The sequence below is a fragment of the Myiozetetes cayanensis genome, unplaced genomic scaffold (assembly GCF_022539395.1).
Source record: "Myiozetetes cayanensis isolate MyiCay16 unplaced genomic scaffold, myiCay2020 scf1, whole genome shotgun sequence".
In the NCBI taxonomy this organism is placed as follows: domain Eukaryota; kingdom Metazoa; phylum Chordata; class Aves; order Passeriformes; family Tyrannidae; genus Myiozetetes; species Myiozetetes cayanensis.
Genome location: NW_026086604.1, coordinates 81,582,425 through 81,602,034, shown reverse-complemented (window position 1 = coordinate 81,602,034; position 19,610 = coordinate 81,582,425). Strand labels below are relative to the sequence as shown.

The 19,610-nt window shown below is 46.4% G+C and overlaps 1 protein-coding gene across 3 annotated transcripts in view; it reads right to left on the bottom strand.

Annotated features, from left to right (window-relative positions):
- Nucleotides 1–18,128, bottom strand: part of TNFRSF11A (TNF receptor superfamily member 11a) — a 28,538-nt gene extending 10,410 nt beyond the window's left edge. For 2 of the 3 annotated variants that reach the window (XM_050322775.1, XM_050322782.1), the window contains exons 1-7: nucleotides 17,814–18,128; nucleotides 5,011–5,092; nucleotides 4,411–4,536; nucleotides 3,721–3,864; nucleotides 2,518–2,611; nucleotides 2,125–2,219; nucleotides 1,156–1,263 (exon numbers count right to left, since the gene is read on the bottom strand). In XM_050322775.1, coding sequence (XP_050178732.1) covers nucleotides 1,156–1,263; nucleotides 2,125–2,219; nucleotides 2,518–2,611; nucleotides 3,721–3,864; nucleotides 4,411–4,536; nucleotides 5,011–5,092; nucleotides 17,814–17,876 — 712 coding nt within the window. In that variant the 5' untranslated portion in view covers nucleotides 17,877–18,128. Of the gene's footprint in view, nucleotides 1–1,155; nucleotides 1,264–2,124; nucleotides 2,220–2,517; nucleotides 2,612–3,720; nucleotides 3,865–4,410; nucleotides 4,594–5,010; nucleotides 5,096–17,813 lie in introns of those variants that run through there. The other variant, XM_050322791.1, reaches the window with a different exon arrangement.
- Nucleotides 18,129–19,610: the final 1,482 nt, after the last annotated feature.

The window sequence follows — 19,610 nt, the reverse complement described above, 5'->3', positions numbered from 1 at the left end:
TGGAATCTGCACGTTTACCACCAGAACCCCCTGAAAAGCAGGCAGAGATTCTTCCTGAGCCTGCAATTCTCCCAGGCTTGGGTTAGCAGAATTCACCAAGCAAAGGCAACGAGGGACTGTCATAGCAGAGCAGCAGGGCAATAGAAATGTCAAAGAAATTGCATTCCCCCCTAACCTGCTCTACACTGTATTTGGTTTGTGAGGAGAGTCACCATTTCCTCCAGCCCATCCCAGAAATTCCAGATTTAGCACAACCCATGTTTAGTGTGGCAGAGGCAGCCTATTTCTAAAACACAGGCTGAAATATACTTTACAAGAAGGGATTTCTGTCTTCCCTTCCACTGTTCCCAAAACATTTCATAAGTTGCTAGCACTTGGGAAAGGAGACGATGGAAACTTTTCCATGTTTAGGGGGGAAAAATAAAAAATGAACATAACATCAGAGGTATGTCCTTCACTAAGGCTTAACACCGAGTTGAGTAACTACTGAAAGTATTTCCACTCTATTAATAATAAACTCAGTATCCCACTGCTATCCAGTATGCCCTTGCTAGAATTTTTCTGTTTTTAATACTTTTACTGTTTATGCTACTTCCTTCTAGTCTTTCTTCCATATCTTATCAGAACTTTGGCCTCCAGCTAGAAACATTGCCTCCACCATGTTTTCAAATACACATCAGGCCTCTGTCTTGAAATCCATATTTTAACCTGTCCAGATGTAGGTTTTTGCATAGGAGGAGAAGACGACAGGAGGTAGTGAAAGCCCCTATGTCTGTCCCTGATTCTCTTTGGCCAAGGAGTCTGCTGTACCACACAGTGTGGAGCAGCCATGCTGCCCTGAAAGTCTCCAGCATCAGCCCTTCTCCTTCCACACCACGGTCGTGGCTGCCCCCAGGGTGGTCACCCCACTGGTCTGTGTAATACACTGCAATACACTGCCTGTAATATGCTGTAATACACTGCCTGCCTAGAGGAAGGGAATTTGAAGCCTGGCTTTGTGCTAGGTAAAGCACATCCATATGGACAGCACAATGGAGACAGCACAAAACTTCTAGTGTAACTCCTGAGCTTCTTAATCTAGTGGCTACCCGTGAAGTCGGAGTGCACAGAGAGCCATAGCTGTCATGTTCATGAATGTCATTAGATGTCACGTACCTGTTAGCATTTTTCCCCTATTCTTGTAGTATACAATGAAGACGATGATGCCAATTAGTGTCACAAAAAACAAGATGACAATCAACACATATAAGACCCTGTTTGTTCCTGCAGGATGTAAAAAAGATAGTGCCATCAACACGCAGCTTGGACTCAGCAGTATAACAAACGTGGCTCATTTCACCTGTTTTTCTAGGGGAGAGGGTTTTTTTTTTCCTTTCTATTTGATTTTTAGTTTCTGTAATAAGAACAACAGCTCCCTTACTGAAGGTACCTGGTACCAAGACATCTCCATAAAAACCAGAGCCTTGGTGTCTCAGAGAGGTGTGATTCAGTCTCAGCGCTCCCCTGAATGTTCCCTTGCAAGCTACCAGCAGACCATGGGCTGTGCTTGATCTCACTCAGGGAATAGGAGACATAAATATCATGGAGAGTACAGAATTCAGATGGAAAACTCTGTCCTTTATCTCAGGTTATGATGAATCACTGCATGCCAGGCAAGCAGCCTCCCTGGTACCACACCTACATTGGAGAAAGAAGTGGGCAGTGGGCAAGAAGGGCTTATCTGAGAGGGATTGAGCTGAGACTGTATCCACTGCCATAAAATAAGCATGGACAGGAGCTGCTGGTCTTTATACAGGTAATGTGTGTATGGCAATCAGTAGGCTGAAAAAATGAATGAGCTGTAAACGTGATGGAGGTCATGGGTATAACAGCAATGCTGCTTGCCATGCAGTTTTAGTGGGAGGTGTAAAACTCGGCTTAGTAGTGGACATAGGCCTTAGAGCCACCAGGCTTAAAGTAATTTTTAAGGGTGGGATTTTCCAAGAACTCTGTCTTGGTCTACGGCAGCTCTCTCTAGGGTCACCCACAATGGGAATGGATTTAAGCCAGCCAAAACCCCACAGTAATCACATCCCTCCTCCTCCCTGCTACTTCTGAAGAGACAATCTATACAAGGACACGCACCGTCTTCTGATGGCTCAGACATCTTCCGTTCTGTGCAAACTGCATCAGACTTGTCAGTCCCAGACACGATTTCTGTCATTCCTAAAGCTGTACAGCTAAAAAAAACGATAAAGAGGCTACATTCTCTAGAGGAAGCTTAATGTGGCTCCTACTCTTATGCAGAGCAGTACTTTCTGTTGTAATGTACAACATTTCTCCACCCCGAAGAACACCAGATATTTTCTTTATTTTCAGCTGTGCCAGCGTGAGGATGTTTCCATTGCCGTACAGCCAACAAAGATGCTCTGTGTAATCTGCAGGCAGCCTGGAACACCCCACCGACAAAATGCTTTCACACAAGCTTCTCCCTGCCTTCTGGCTGGTGTGGTGCTTTCACAAGATACAGGGACTTACTTGGTCCAGGGTTTACACTCATCGGTGGATGAAGACACCTTGGAGAAGTATCCTCTTGGGCATGGTATGCACCTTGTGTCCTTGTCTTGTTGCACTGTGTGTAGTAAAGGAAGAAAAATTTCATAGCTGAGTTTCTGTGAATTCCTTTCAAGCGAGAGGAAGGTGACTATGCTCCCCATCCCCTTGCTCCACTCTCCCCCCGCAGTCCTCCTGAAAGCTTTCCTGAAGAGTGGATCTTAGGTTACATTAGGGCAGCAGTGACAGTCGCGTGCCAGCAGTGAAAAGTACGCGTGTCTCACCTGAGCACTTCCCTACGTGATCAAAATGAGAAATGACCAGGAGCCATTTGTAGTTTTTGTAAAATAACACACAGCTGTTACATCCTTCCCCTTCTAATAATTCCCTCATGTCAATGCTACGCCACAGACAGTGACGCTGACTGGTATTGTCACTTCTATACAGTCACAGTAAACAAAAGGCTATATCAGGATTTGCTAGGTTGGAACAGAAACTGTGCTCTAGGCCCTTGCTGCACCTCTTCCTCCATTACTCTATTACGTGCTGCTTTTTTGGGGTTCCTTAGGCTTGGTGCAGCTGTTCCCAGCGTTCACTACAACTGTGAGCTTGACTGTGTACTTTCCACCCACAAAACACCTGCATTCTGTTTTCAATCAGACTTGAGAGTAAAGCAAATGCCTGTAATAAATCTTTGCATTACTAGCCACCTAAAACAGAATACAGGCTAAAACAGAATAATTGTGCTATATGAAAGGTGTTAATCACTATTAACTTGCTTATAACACTATAAAATGGCAAAGAAAAGTCATCGGACAAAACCAGATTGCAAATGTCCAGCCTCAGGAACAACCCCCAGAGGAGTGCTTCTGTGAATACTGGAGCAGTGCACGACCTTCATAGTCAGACACCTCAGCAAGCATTAGAAATGTACTGAACACCTCGCAAATACTGCCATGTCTACGTGACATCTTGCAAAAGTCACTTGATAGCATTTAAACTACAGAGGTAGAAGCCTTCAAAATGTAAATAGTCCAGGAGGGTTATATGCAGTAGTAAGGACAACTGTTGACAGTCATCTGAGAATCTAAAGCAACCTCTTTAATGTCACAACCCATGCGATTCTGGCACCATCCAGTAGGCCTGAGCTGGACATTTCACTTCATACATGCCCTTTCTGTATCTTACCAGGAGGCTTGACTCCAAGTCCTGGAGCACACATGGTATTTCGCTGACAGCAGTCACAGTCTTCATCCCAGTGGTAGCCCACTGTACAAGCACACTGCCGCTGGAATGTGCTGTTCCCTGGGTTCACTTCTCTCAAAGCTTTCCCTAAAAGAGAAAGCAGATGGGAGAGAAAATCTCTCTGATAATAAGCCTCAAGTTTCTGAGCCTCCTGTTCTACCTATTTGCTTTGCTTGAATGCCAGACACAAAACCATTCACATTAGAGGAAATGGTGTCTTTCAGGAAGCATGGGAGACCCCTGATCAGCACAGGGGCCCTCACCAATTGCACTCCTGAACAATACTCCTTTAGCTGTCGTAGAAGATAAATGGAGCTTTTGCAAGGGTGAGACAAACACACTAGGGGAAGTGAATGAACAGAATGCTGGGTAAAAAGACAACCCTTAAGATCAACTCACAGGAGGGAATGGCCCGAGTGCAGATAACCACTATCAGCAGCACAGAGACTACGGTCACGGTGCTCAGCACAGCACAGAATCTCTGCTGCCTGGGCACCTCGTTGTCCACCAGGGCCTTCTGCAAGCCCAGCCTCCAGTGTTGGGCACCTGAACAAAGCAACTTCCCTAGACCCACTTTCCCATCTTCATGCTTCACTAATTTGGATTAAAGGTTCTGCAGTATGAACAGCTCACCTTGGTCACATATTTTATGTAGTAAGCATTTATCTTCTTCATTCCAGACATCCATATACTCATTTGGGCCACATGGCTGGCACACGCTATCAGAAGTAGCAGTGCATCTAGCAGACAAATACTTTCCTGTGATCGAGAAAAGGACAAGCAGGTCACCCAGAAGTTGCACAAAGTTGTCTTAAGCTGTTTAGAGAAAAATAACAGGTTGGACCAACACTGAAGTACCGCTGTGAACAATTGCTGCACCTTTTCAGTTTGTCAGTGTGGCCCTCAATTAGTGTGGCACTGAATTGTTCATGAAGTTGATGGTCTGGGGGCAGTCCTACCTACAGACAGCCCTGCTACCCACAGACATGCTGCTTTCTGTCTCCCACAGTGGTTAAGTGCTATCCCCACAAAATAGCTGCTGTGGCTTTTGCTGAGGCCAGTAGGACCACTCCTGCATTAGAAGACACTAGTAAGCCTGAAGTCACACACCTGTGAGGGTATGCCAATAGACTGGCAGAGTCACAACAGCCAGTCACCTCACTGACCTGCAGAGCAGCTTCTAGTGAGCTTTTCAGCTGTGCAGGTGGTACAGTCCAGTCAGTGCTCACATACCTGGCTCACACTTTGTGCAGCACCGTCCAGAGTATTCATAGTGTTGTTCGCTTTCACACGGCGGAGTGATTTGTAGTGACAACTGCAGCAGAGAAGGAAAGAGGGAACATGAGAACCAATACATCTGGAGAGCTTCAGACCCACCTAGGCACAGTGCTGGCAGGGAGAAGGGAAACTCTTCTTCTGTGTGACATTTTGGATAGCTCAGCTAAAAGTTACCCAACATTTGTGACTTCAAAGGTGCTTTGTAGACATGCTAAGAATACATACTTCATGCTGTACACATAGGGACTTGGAATAGAACCAGGTGACAAATAAATGACACATCTTGCAATTTGTCATGAACTTTTGGCCTGCTATATAAGGTTTTCTAACAGGACTCCATTATTTGAAATCTACGACTTTAAAACAATTGTAAAGGAAAAAAAATGGCATAGAGATACTTCTGTAGTCTTTTTAACAGAAATGACCTCAGATCAAGACCTGTGCAACTGACAGTTTTAATGCAGAGCATTAAGCAAACAAGCAAGGTGAATGATTTATACTCCTGAACAAGAAGAAGCACCCAGCTTCCCACTGGAATCCACAATACTCCTGGCTAGTCCCAGAAAACACTGGAATTGAATTTTGCAGCTTTTTATGGCTCCACTGTGCCCTGCAGAGCTGGTCTCACAGAACTGAGGCAGCCATCCAGAAAGGCGATCCAAATAATCCAACAGCCTGTTGTATCTCAAAAAAACCCCACAAAATAAAACCAACACAAACAACCCCTTCCCAAACCACCTGAAACTGGTACAGGAGAGGGCATCTGCAGGAAGCAGTGTTGTCTCTGGCCCTCACTGGCCTTTGCATCCCCTCCTTGCCTATATACACTGTGGTCCCACCCACAGCCCAGCTCCCTCAGCCAGACTTAGGGGCATGGCTTGTGATGGGAATCCTGACCAGCCAAGCACCGTGCCCAGCCCCTCGCTGACCCTGATTTGGCTGCCCAGAGTCCTCCAGGAAAACTCAACGCCTTACAACCAATTGTTGATCTCGCAATAGATAAAGTGATTTAAAACCTAGCCCATGGCACGGAATTCTTCATTATTGGATGCAGTTGTTAAAATCTCATTTAATTGGAGAAAGCTACAATAAAGCTCCTACTGCTGGTTAAAGGGAGCTTTTGCCATCTAATAGCACATAACAGCCCTGTGCCTACTGATACCAGTTTCCATTCCTCTACTTAGCGTTCTCCCCTTGTTTCCTCCAAGTCTTTAAATGTCCTCTTTCCTCCTTTCCTAATTTAAGCAATAGCAATCTCTTCAAAAAGAAAATAGTTTTCCCTAAGCACTTTGTCCTCTTCTAATGCTGGGAAGGGTCTTGTAAATTAAAGATGACCAAAAAAGTTTGAAATTTTTCTTTAAAAAACCACCTTTTGGCTTGGAGTTTGAGCCATGGGTTGGTGCATGATTTGTGTTTATCAAAACGGTGCTAGCTGTGTTTGGAACAGAAAAAGTAGCACAAGTCAAAGGTCTTGAGTTTGAAGATTATAAACAACTTACAGCTTTTTTTTTATATCATTATAACAATTCCAGGTCAAATTAAGAGTCTAGTCTTGCAAGAAATCTTCTGTTGCCTCATCACTTCCTTCTCTCTTTGCATTCATCAGCAGTACCTTGCTCATGATTAGATTATGCATTTTTGGAACAAACATTACATTCCATGTTTACACAGCACAGGATAATGATCAGCTCTGGCAAGGCAAGAGGTGATCTAGGAAAAGGAAAGCCGGGCCAGCCTGGCAGCTGAACAGTGACACCCCTCAGTGTCCCTGGGGAAACGGTGAAAACACTCCTGTACTCGAAACAGCTCAATTTCTGTAATGCAATTCAGGCATTATCTGCTAAAACACTAAGCTGTCCAGCAAGGGGTCCAGGTGACGTTGCAGGACCAAGCAGCAGAGAGCAGGTCTTGAGCAACTGATTCCCTACCCAGTCATACAGAAAGGTAATAGAAGTGATGTGACCAACAGCAGGTCCAGTCATTCATTTTTTGTCACAGAATGTCCTCTTCTTCCTCATTTGCCACAGTTTAATAGTTCCTCTTTTAGACAAAAAGACTGAAAAATTACTGAAATGTCAAACAAGGGCAAAGTCATCCTTTTTAGGGAAGGATATGCAAATCTGCTAAAGAGCATTCAGCTAAAGGGTCTGGAGTGATTTCTGAGAATCACAACTCAGCCTGAGGAGAAGCAGCAGAGCCCTGGTGTCAAAGTGAATGGAGCTGAGTAATTGCTTGGACACCTTTTGGAAATTGTTTCATACATTCATGCTTTATCATATAATGAGGTCTATTGTTATGGTATAGTTCACAGCTGCAGCTGCAGAAATCTATGCTGTATGTCAATAAGCAGTCTCTTCTGTAATCGTGTCCTCCCCCTTTCCACTCAAGCCAGTGCAATCACAGAGCTGCAATATTCCCTCTTTGATTTACGCCCAATGGCAGACAGACAAGGCTCTTGGCACCCACGTGCCAACCCCCACGTGAGCCCAGTCTCCTTGTGAAGGTGAGGGATTTTGGACTGGTATGGACTGTCTGGACCTGCCGAGCATGAAATCTTGGGGAAGAGAGGACAGGAAAGGAAACCAGAGCAACCTGTAGTTTGCTTAGGGTGGGAGCCAAACTTGGGCCTTTTTGCTAACAGAGCCCCACTGATGTCAGGCTATCCCTTTTTTATCTTTCTGCCAGGGGGCTATATGTGTCTGTCCCAAACTGTACATCAGCTTCCTCTGGGGGCTGAGAAGTGCTCGTGCTGCTGCCAGCACCACGACCTGACGCTTTGCCATCAGCAGCACACTCCTGCCACTGTGTCCTTCTGAGACAGGGAAGTGCAATTCATATTGCAGATGAGGAACTTGCACTCAGAGGCCAGCTGGCTTTACAGAGGTGACAGGAAACCAAACCAAGTCTCCCAAGGCTCAAGTTTGCTCCGTAACCCCTGGAACATCCTTCCTCTCATCGGATGCTGGCCCATGGGTCAGAGTGATTTGGACACCAACAAGCTCTTATCTGGGGACAGAAAAGGCCTCAATGAATGAGAAGGTGCCAACCTCCTCTGAAGTGCTTAAAATGAGACAAATCCCAGCCTGGACATTCCTTTAATGGTCTCGCTATTGATGAAGCTGCCCATTAAATCCCAACGTCACATGCAAATAAGTGCTTCAAAAAGCTCTAGGTATTCTGTGTAAATTTAATGTGTCACTTCAAAAGTGTGCAAAGCACACAGATTTGCAGCAGTTCCTAAGAAAGAGGCAGCTTTCCTGTTAGATTAACATTACCTCAGAACACATATATCTGACAGGGAAAGAGTCCATGGCGAAAAAACGACAAACCTCCTCCTGGCCTGGTGGATCCAGTCCAGTAAAGCACACAAACACCTGCTTACCTTTAAGCACATGGGCAGCACATGGGAAAAACAGGCATTCTCATGTCAAGGTTTGTGGAAAGATTGCATTTTGGCATGGAGCTACAGGCAGCCTTTTCAGATTCGATTTTTCTTGCCTGTTTGTTGAAAAGGATGCTAAGCAAGAGTGAGCTTGTGCTTTTAGGGCTGGAGAACACTGATGACAGTGCTAAAATCACCGCTGTGTTACTCAGACCTTAAAAAACACCCCCACACAGGTGCTTCTAAAGGGGGAACCAGCCACATTCCTGTCCTCAGGCTTAAGGAAATATTTATTCTTCGTGCCGTTGAGCAATCAGAGGGCAGTAGAAGCTGTGTGTCATGGATGCTAAAATTACTTCTTGCTCTTCACATTTCAGAAAAGATACAGTTGCACGGGCCTCTTTCCTTTAAAAGAAAAAAAATCTGGAAGAACAAGGTCGGGGGTTTCCACAGTCTTTTTCCCATGACACTTTTGAACAAGAACCTGAGGCTTCAATGAGGATTGCTCATTAATGTTAATCTTAGTTTGGCAAAAATTGAGATGTAAAAAGACACGTCAGGGGGTAACTATCTTTAAGATGATATACCTTCTTGCTCAGCGTAGTTGTTTCTGGAGAGTATTCAATTCATCTGTCATCATTTCACTGAACAAAGCACATTTTTTCCTCCATTTATTATCACAGCATCAAAGTACCTGTGGGAGAGACAACTACGATCTGTCCCACCTTGCACACACCATTTGTTCTTTATACTTAAGAGCCCAGGTTTATTCAAACCACTTGCTTTTGCGGTCCTTAGACTTGCCTGCTGCAGAATCAAAAAATTCCTGTGGATTTAGAGCAAAGGCTTTATTTGCCTTTGTCAAGAGGACTGAGCTTTGAGCAACATTTCCTGAACTGAAGTAGCCCCTGAAAGCACAGAATCCTGGTATCCAACTAAGACAGCCTCTGCAGTCTGCTGCTGCTGCTGCTTCTTCAAATATGAGCCACCGCCTCTCCTCTCCCAGGGGGACTGACTGTGTGCCCGCAGCCTTTGAGCTTCCTACCTGATTTGGGTCAGCAGTATCACCGACCAAACTCCAGATTTCTTCAGGCTGTCACCAGTTTTAGAGGCTTGCCTAAAAAATTGTTTAAAAATAAAACCAGAATCTGGTTCTCGATGGGTGCTGCTCTGTGGCTGGCGCTCCCAGGCAGTCTGTTGAGGTGCGTCGTAGTACCATGCACAGTGAACAACTCTGGAAAATTTCAAAATTGTGGGTTTATGGGGGAAATGAGAAGTCTTATTTTAAAGTCTTAACTGTAATCACATTATATGCAAGAGGTCCTTCACGGACAGTCTTCACTGTTGATAAAAATTACATCAAAGCAGCAGACCAGTCACAGCTTTGCAATTCCAGCTATTTGCTTGCAGGCCTGTAATTCATCACAAAAATCTTAGATTGTGAATGAAATGCTTTTGGTGATGTCAACTTTCCAGTGGCCAGTAAACCACATCACAGAACTACCACCACGCGGTAGAACAGAGCCGGGAAATGGCAACAGCTAAAACTAAATATTATTTCACTCTTAAAAATAGGCTCTTGAAACCCTGCTATAGAGCCTGAATACCTAAACAGTCCAGAAAGAGTGTGAGGGATAAAACCGATAATGAAGAGGTAAAGAGAAAACTAACGTGCAACCAGGACACGGGCAAATGGCGGCAAAAGCCACTGACTATCCCCCTTGTCCCTCTGCTTTAGTGTGCAACAAAAAGCAAACACATGAACCACTGGTGCTGCCCCACCGATGGGAAGGACCATTCACCAGTGTCAAACCCACCAGAGCTATTTCTAGCCAGCAGGCTACGTGAAGGAGAAGTGCTGCACTGACCACCCTCGGCAGGGCAGCGGGGTAAGGCAGACAGGAACCTCAGGTATATCAGATGGGAGGTGATGGAGGTGGAAGATGGCAGGGCTGAAACGGTTGCCGACTGAACCTGTGAATCAGCCAGCCTGCTTCTGTGGACAGGAGACTTGTCATCACATGCACAACATTTGTCATTCGGAGACGAAGTCACCTTCACATGACAGCCAGAGGGGTACACTTAACATTTTCACTGACTGGGCAGTCTGTAGTGCCTGCATGTTGCCTGCACTTAGGTGCAAAACCTCAGGCTTTAACCTACGTGCTCCCACTGCCACAGCAATTCAAAGATTAACAGCTACTAGGTAGAATATTTTGAAGATGAATCAGAAAGTAGGAACGCAAAAGACAACCAAACCAAAACATTTAACAAAAAGTCTTGACAGCAAGACAAACAGTCCATAACAAGCAGAAATAAAGAGTGTAGAACAATGACGCTATCAAAGCTAATACCTAGGTGTGTTTGGGACAAGGCCTGCAAAGGCAAATCTCTTCTAGATTGAACAGGTGCAACAGCAGCACTCCAAAGGAAAGCTCAGCAGCCTCACCGCTCCAGGTACAGTCTCAGTGACTCACCTTGAGTAACTCTACACCCATTCATGCTTAATTAAAATAATAAAAAAGACACTATAGACACAAGGATTTAGGGGGAGCATGCACCTCCTGCATTTTAGCTCAGCACATCATTTTTCTATGCTTCATCAACTGAAGCTGAGACTTAATGGAAGAAATGACCATGAGAGATTTCTTGGGTTGCATGCCAAATTAGGAGTTCAATGGGGACTTTCTATGTTTAATATCTGTATGTTTATCTACCCTTTCTTTATACATGTCCACAGAGTGGGACATAATGTATTAATCTCTTACAGGGTGAGGGGGGATCCCATAATTATAGCTGAGCTGCCAGGGAGAATGAGAAAACTTGTAGAGAAGAGGAGAAGCTTGCTTTCATCTCCCGATGCTCTGCTTCGGTTTTCTTTTCCTGAACCTTAGCACTGCCCATGGAACAAATGCTGTATATTCTGCAGGCAGAAACATGAAGGACAGTGGCAGATCTGTAGCCCTTGCTTCAGATGATGGCTGCGTAGAGGGATGTAATATGTAACACCCACAGACTGTTCTGCTTTGGTGTGAGTTAAAGATTGCATGATTGTATCTGCACCTTCTCCATCCCGAAGGAATCGCTGCCTTTATTAAAGGGTTCAGGACTCAGCTGAGAATTGATTAATCCACTCATTAGGTGTCATCATGAGGAACCAGCTCTGCCAGTGATTGTGGCCCAGTCAAGTCAGTGGGAATATTTCTTCCTGATCTGAAGATGCCCTGGCTTGTTTCCATAAGCAGCCTGTTTTACTACATGTGGTATTGCAGGGAAGAGTTTTTTTTCCCAGTGAGATCAGCTTCAAGGAACCATCTCTTCCTCGCTAATGGCCAGTCTTCGCGAGCGAAGATCCGGGGAAGGTCTTTACACCTTCCAGCCTGCGCATTGGATTTTTTAGGTGAGACACAGCGTGCGCGGAACTGAGCCCACCCTTTAATCCTAAGGTTCATCTGCCGGGGCCAAGCGAGCTTGGACGGTGGCAGCGAGGTCCTTAGGACGTAGGTGGGTTGCCTTTAAGGGCTAACGAGCCCCACCTGCCCGGGAGTGGCCCTGACCGGGAATCGAACCCGGGTCTCCGCGGTGATAGCGCGGCGCCTTTACCACTAGACCACCAGGGGCTCCTCTTCCTCGCTACTGAAAAATGAAAAGTTACTGAAGGACATGCTGCTCATAAGGCTGTAGCAAAATAACATGCACAAAATAGATTTCCTTGTGTACCTACATAAGCAAGTTTTAGGATTTCATATGAACCTAGTAGCACATTTTTCCCTATCTGTATTTCTGCATTCCAGATTAATGTGTTGCCTAACAAAACTTCACAGTATTTTTATTTCCATATAAGAATTTTTTTCTTTTCCCTCTACTTTGACCACTGACTAAATATATTCTGCACCCATCTGCAGTCACAAATGTTGTTCTTTGTCATTCTTGAACAGACCCTATATACTTTTTTTTTTCTTTTGGAGTAGCCACAAAGTGGTAAGGGTGAATGACCTCATTTTTTTTTTTTCTTCCTCCTTGGCTAATTGGCTCTTGCAGGGTGGATTAAACCGGACAGCTTGGCTCTTTTACCAAAACGCAGCCTTTCCTGGTCACTTTTATCTAGATTTTAAGAGAGAGGCAGCCAGAGTGTTCTGCAGAGCTAAGAGGCAGCTCCTGGTCTCAGCTCTCTGCCTGCCCGCTGTGCTGTCATCCTCTGTCACAGCCCCTGCTACAGCCTCTCCTTCGGGGACATTGAGGGGAGGCACCACAAACACATTTGGCCAAGTGGTGTGGGGAATGTGCCTCTGCCATGGGGATGCTGGTGGGGTCACGGGCAGAAATGTATCCAAAGAACAAGGGTTGGATGCTGCAGCCTATGCCATGGCATCCAGCCAGGCTGAAATATCCACTCCCTTCCCAGGCCTGCGCGGGCAGACCTCCCTGTGACTTTGGTGGGAAATGGATGGGGTGCTATCCTGCGGTGATTAATGACTCTTTGGCTTTGTTTGCAGCCATGACATCCTAAGCACTGCACAAACACCAAAGAAAGCCAAGCCTTTGGCCCAGAGAACTCACGCCCTGAAAAGGCAAACAAAAAAAGGTAACCATGGGAAGCACTGTGCAGAGCAGCCTAGGTGGCTGCACAGGTATGGGACAAAAACCAGGATGTCCTGGAGTGCCAGGGTGATGTCAGCATCACTCCTCTTGTGCAGTGCTGAGCCCTCCACAAGGCACTCCGTTGCAAATGTGATGACACACAGACAAGGAATAATCAGGAAACCTGCACTTCCCCAGTGCCAAAGCATCACGCCAAATCCCACTCCCACGGGGCAGACATAGCAGCAGGCTGCCCTGAGTGCCAGCGCAGCCTGCAGAGCCAGATTCCCACCTGTAGCCCACCTTGCGACTTCCAGCCATTGCTGCTTGTAGAGTTTTTCTTTTACTACATGAACTTTGGACCATTTTCAAAGGGTAAGTCATAAAAAACGGCAAGTTCATGCAGGTAGGCTCTTGTGATGTACAGACCAAGGCCTACCCAAGTCCAGAGTGCAACCTGATTAAACATCACTTCATTTTTATATTGCATTTATAACACACAAATATTTGCCCTTGTGCTTTGCATCAGCAGTGAGCCGTTCTCAGAGCAGCTGCTTCTCTGCACAAGCAGTGCCATCCGAGGCATCCTTAAACCAGGGGGTGCATGGCTGCAAGCAGAAGCCAGCGCCACCTGGTAAGTTGAGTTTCCGTGGAAAGGAAGGGGGATAGTCTGTTTAAGTAGCACAGCTGCAGCTCAGGACACGAGGCACCAGACATCTCTGTTCCCCCCTTCTCCTCCAGTGAGCTCAACCAGCACCCGAAGCAACCATCCCTTCCAAGTGTCCAGCAGCCTTTGCACTGCAGAACATCCCCTGGCAGTGCAGGGCGCAGGGTGGAAGGAGGTCTGGGTTCTGTGGTCACAGCACGTGGTGGCAGGAACCCTCCTGGCTCTGGTCACCACAAAGACTTCCTGGAGACCTGGTCATACCGAGAGGAAAGGAGCAGGGAGAAGCAGGAGGACAGCCCTGCAGCAAGGATTACCTTCTCAGTGCACCTACACATGTACCGGGTACAGGAGGGTCTCTCACCACGTTAACTCCAAGGGACAGATGGATAAACATAGCCAAGTGACTCACATATGATTCCTCTACATAGTGTTAAGGTATAAATGCCAGAGGGCACCACTTTGAGGTTTCCATGATTTTACACACTATAGTTATGTACTCTTTTTTTTTTTTTTTTTTACCATCTCTACTGGTTCTTGCACAGCTGTCAAATTACATACCACTTTTCTGAGCTTGAGGGCAACAGACAGTAATGGGCAATAGAATCAGATCCTTAGGGCCAAAGTTAATCTCTCTGCTTGATATGCCTTTTTTTTTCTCTTCTGGCACAGAATGAAGAAAGCCCTGCGCCCTAAACGACACAGGTCAGTACCCTCGAGATGTCTGACAAGCTTTGAGTTCTACTGACTTGAGAAATGTGGTAAAGGTTTGTTTAGGTACTGTTGGTGGAAAAGAAGAAATTACATCAGGCAGATGATGCTCAACATGAAAAAAGAAGTTGGAGAAGTTTTTTAATTATGGATTGATGCAGTTTTATATGCATTATATTCCTCTCGTATGAGGTGCTGTAAGATTTTTCATATGTTCTGGGGTAAACTGTAAAGCAATTAAAAACTTGTCAGTGCCCCTCACAGGAACCATTCCCACAAGGGAATTTTGACAAATGAACTAACTTAATTATGGTCGCTTTGAAGCCCATGCTGTTAACAACAGAATAAATCCAGGAGTTTAGATTAGATATTGTAGATGTTTTGCTCTACTGCATGATTCCTTTGGCCCTGATCAGAGCAGGAATAATGAACCAGGGCAGCCCATGATATAAGACAGTATAGTCACTGTTACACTTTTTTTCCCTCTCTCATCATGCAGACAATGCATTTTAGGAAAGCAAAAGAAAAATATATATTTTGGTCAAAATTTTTCTATATTACAAAGAATTCCAGATGCTTGCAATGAGTAAACTTCCCCTATAAAGTAAATATTACAGAGTAGTGGAAGAACCCATCCCATTGCCACAAAAGGGGACACGAATCTGCGGTGCAACTGGTTTATTGCATACTTGCAAATGTACATTCTCACAGACTTTGACTCCCACCTGATGATAACACTCATGCTCTTCACTCAGGTTAAGCAAGGAAAGGGATGTGACTATTCTGCGCAAAGAATCTGAGCAGATCATGCCTCAGAAAGCAAAGTACCTCCTACAGGCACCCAAAACAAAGTCACTTGGAAAGATCATCTTGTGGCTGAAGCACAAGATAAGCAGGAGGGTAGAGCTCTGCTCCCAGTTCTGCTCCATGCTCTGTGTGTGACCTACAGCAAGTCACGAATTCTCTGTTCCCATTTCCTCTTTGGTGAAAATGATGATGATGAGGATGATGTCCATTCTCAGCAGAATTATGAGTGGGTACTCATTAACTTACATTTCCAAGTGTTTCTCATCCTTTGCAGGAAATACATTGCAAATATCACTGTCCTAGCACTATTCCACTATATTATTGAGTCTAATATAAGTGCATCAGAAAAACCTCAGCCCTACCATGCATATTCTCACAATTCATTCCATCAGAAAACAGTACTCTTCTAAGAAACCACTGTTAAAATCAGTCAAACAAAGGAGAACCTGAAAGGTTGGCTGGGAGCACCACCTCTCCAGGCTTGCCTTACTCTCACATTCTTGACTTGTAGGTTCTGCTCACTGTTGCAGGTAGAATGTTAAATTAACAATTAATATTTTAATCTTTGACAAATTATGGCTTATCCTTATTCTTACACTACAACTTTCCTGGAGCCTCCTACAATTTTGTACTGTTATTTGTCCCGTAGCAACTTGAAAGTTTCAGCCTGTACAATCACTTACAGACTCAGAATTAAGCATGTGTTGGATACAGTGGAAAGACTTTATACACCAGCCCAAAATAAATACAAGTTCCTTGTTTTGCGTCCTGTGAAAGGCTATGAATCAAGTGAGAAATAATGAGGAGCTCCTCCTGGTTTCTACATGCTGGGAACTATAGCATGGAAATCCAAATTTTCAAGGTTTGGTCAAGAGCTGAGCAAGTTCCAGGAAATGAGCAGATGCCAAAGGGAAAACATGCACTAAACCAAAATGGCTCCAGAAGGAACTACAGCATGTAAGGGTTAGTGACCTGAAGCACAGGTAAGAACACTGAGGTCTTCTCTTCATTCTGCATTGATCAGAGTCCTCAACTCCAGCCCAGGAAAAAAGAGACAGACACAGAGGATACCAAGGAACAGGGCAAACCACCTGAAAGTTATGATGTAAAAATCACTTTTGAAGTTTGCAGGCTCATTCATATACATACGGAGGACACCTGGAAAGCAGCAATTTAAGGGAAGCCTAAGAGTGAGGGTGGACAAAATGAAACGTATGTTTTAGAGGGGAAAAAAAGGCCTGTGTGGTTTTAGGCAACATATTTAGGACCAGGGATCCAAAGGAAAGGCTCTCAGGACTATGTGGTCAGACATTAAATTGTAAGCTGTAGACAGCAGAGGGTTTTTTGTTTTGGTTTGGTTTTTTTATCTTCTTTTTCTTGAAGCTGCACCTTACTCTCAGGGAACCCAGCCATGGCCCAGTTACAGCACTGTGTTGAGGGAAGCACTTAAAATTACATAACTTATCAAGAATAATGAGACAAAGAGAAATACTAGAAGTTCAGATGAAAGAAATACAAATGGTAGTGAGGCTGCCAAACATTGATTAATGGAGGAAAGAAAGTGCGATAGCATGGGATTTGTAAACAGCCTGCCAGTCTAGGAGGGTATAAATAACCCGAAGGGAGAGGAATAATTTTTAATCTGTATAATTAGAAAAAAAGCAAAGCAAAGTTTAATTCTGCAAAATTAAACCTCTGGAGAAAACGCGATGCATGCCATCTGCAAGGCTCAGCAACAGCTGGTTGTAGAAAATGGTCTTTCTGAAAGCCAGGGGAGACCAGGGAGACCGGCAACGACCCCAAGCGTGAAACGCGCTGACCATCAGACACCTGGCACTGCACGCTGTGTTTGCAAACAACCGCAGAGCTTTCCCCTTCAAGAGGAAAGGGCTGTCCTTTCGGGGCAGCTAAAGCCGGGATGGGGATTTGGCTCCGGGCTCTGCCATGAGCAGCACGTGAACCTCCAAGCGAGCGCCGGCAGGAACCTCAGTCGAACCTCAGCCTTCCCACCCGTGGGCCCGGGGTCACAAGGCCGTCCCATCTCCCGCGGCCGCCCGGGGGCTGCCAAACCTTCGGGACGGCGGGACGGGTCAGGGCGCCGGAGGCTCTGCACACCCCAGTGGGGGTGGCTGAAAAGCTCCATCGGGGCTGCGAAGACCGTACGCGCTCGTCCCATGCCCGAGGGACGAGTGTGCTCCCGCTCTCTCGAATAAATCTGTTCGGTAGGGTGGAGCCTGCCTTATTTTTTACTCTACATGCAAATTATATCCCTCAACAACCTCACTGCAAATATTTTCTGGTTTCTCACACCCTGCCCTGGGCAAGAAGCAGGCTGTTTTCGCTGCAGATCCTCTGGCTTCCTTTGGAACTCTGGGTTTAGACTACTTTGATTTTAAAGAAGCGAGAAAAGCTCGTGAGACAGGATGAGCTGCCGGGATAAAACCAAAACCAAAACCCAAACAACCAGAGGGGGGAGAAAAGGCAGGCGAAGCTGTTCTGCTAAACCCCGCTCTCCCAGTGCCTTGGGCTCCGACCTCGCCGTCTTCTCCAAGCGAACCTGTCCGTGGGAGAATGCAACACCCACCTTCCCCCTCCGCCGGCTCGCAGCCTTACCTGTTTGCCAGAGGCAGCGAGGCAAAGGAGGAGAAGGAGCCAGCAGCCTGACGGGACGGGCATGTCTGGGTGTCCGTCTCTGCCTCCTCCTGTGGCTCCTTTTCCTGCCACCGAAGAGAAACTAGATCCTTCCAGCCAAGCCCCCGCGCCCCGGCAGCAGAGCGAGGCGCATTTGAGCTAAGTACTTCTCTTTCTTCCTTTCCTTCCTCTCAGCGACACGAGGGGAGAAGAGAGAAGAAGAAGAGAAAGAAAAAAAAAAGGCGCCAGGCTGTAGTTCCCACAGCATTTCCTCAGACTTGACATGCAGGGTGTTGTTTTTTTTTTTCCTCCCCTCTTTTTGTCCCTCCCTTTCCTTTCTCCACCCCCTTTTACAAGAAGTTTAGTCATCATATCCATGACCCTCCTCCTGCCGGTGCCGACTGCTTTCCCGGTCAGTCCTCGGCAGGGCCACCCATCCACCTGCCCCCGCCCCGTGCTCTGTGTCCTCCCATTCCAGCCCTCCACTTACCCAGTACGTTTCGTCACTGGCGTCTGCCCTGGAATTGCCGCCTTCTCCTCGCCACCCCTGGATGTTGCCTGGCACTGTCAGAAGACATCTTGAGCCTCAGGCAGCCTCCCACCTCGCCCCCTGAACCGCCCTCCTGCTCCCAGCACTGAGGAAAGGCTCCTGTCCCATCCCCTACCCCATCTCTGTGCCCGTGCAGCAGCCTCGGCGTTCTGGCACAGCTCGAGGCCCCCCCACTCCTCCATGTTCTTTGCTTTGGCTGAGGGTGAGAGCTGGTGGATGCGACTTTTGCCAGAGGGGAAGAACAGCGGAAGATGGGCTTTGGGAGCTCTCCCAAAACAATCCACACAGTGCATGGGGTCAGTCCCTGCGACCTGACTCGGAACAGTGCAGACTACCCTCCTGACCCCCAAGAATTCCATCGCCACCACCACCAACCGTGCAACAACTACCTTGCCAGCTGCAGCTGGTGGAGTGCTGGGAACTGCCTCCCATGCCCCTTTTGTCACGAAGGAGCAGGAGTCCTCGGTGCTGAGGCAGGACAGGGCGGCACTGACTTCCAAGGGCTGAGGATCCAGCAGAGCTGACTGCATCAGTACAAAACCTTCCCTGCTGTCCTGTACTCACATGCCGTGAAATAAGCTGGTATAGCACGATTATGGCTTAGGCAAAGAAGGAAGTTGTTCTTTCGCTTATATATTTAGTTAACTCTTGACCAGGAAAGAAAAAAGGGCTATTTATAAGTTTCTCTGTGTTTTCAAATAAATACATACATTCAAGCACAAAAGATGAAGAGAATATTAACAAAACATCCTTCCTCTGTGGTGCTGTGGTCGGATTTCTGCTCAGAGGAGTGATACACTCAGGACAGAAAGGGCTGCTGGGTTTCTCTCCAGTAGCTAGTGTGGAGGGCCTGCCTGCACAGCAGAATTAAGCTATGACCTTCACTTCACCTCTACATAGTTTCCAGGGGCCATAAAGCTTTTTTAATCTTCCTAATGTTCCTTTCAACACTTGACACACTCACTGTCATCTGCAAGCACTGGGTCCCTGCCCGATCCGTGCTCAACCAGGTCTTGGTGCCCAGGTTCCCCTGCCTGGTCTCTGACACAACGTGGCTGTTTGACACTGGTGACCCCTACATTTGATGCTCCACAGTGGACTGTGGGGCGAAACAACACTGCATGATGTGCCTGGCTTAGGGCCAGCGGCTGCTCCTGAGGCCCTCACTATCTGGAGATGAATGGGCAAGGGTCGTGCTGATGAGTTTTAGCAAGCCATAGAGCTTGCAG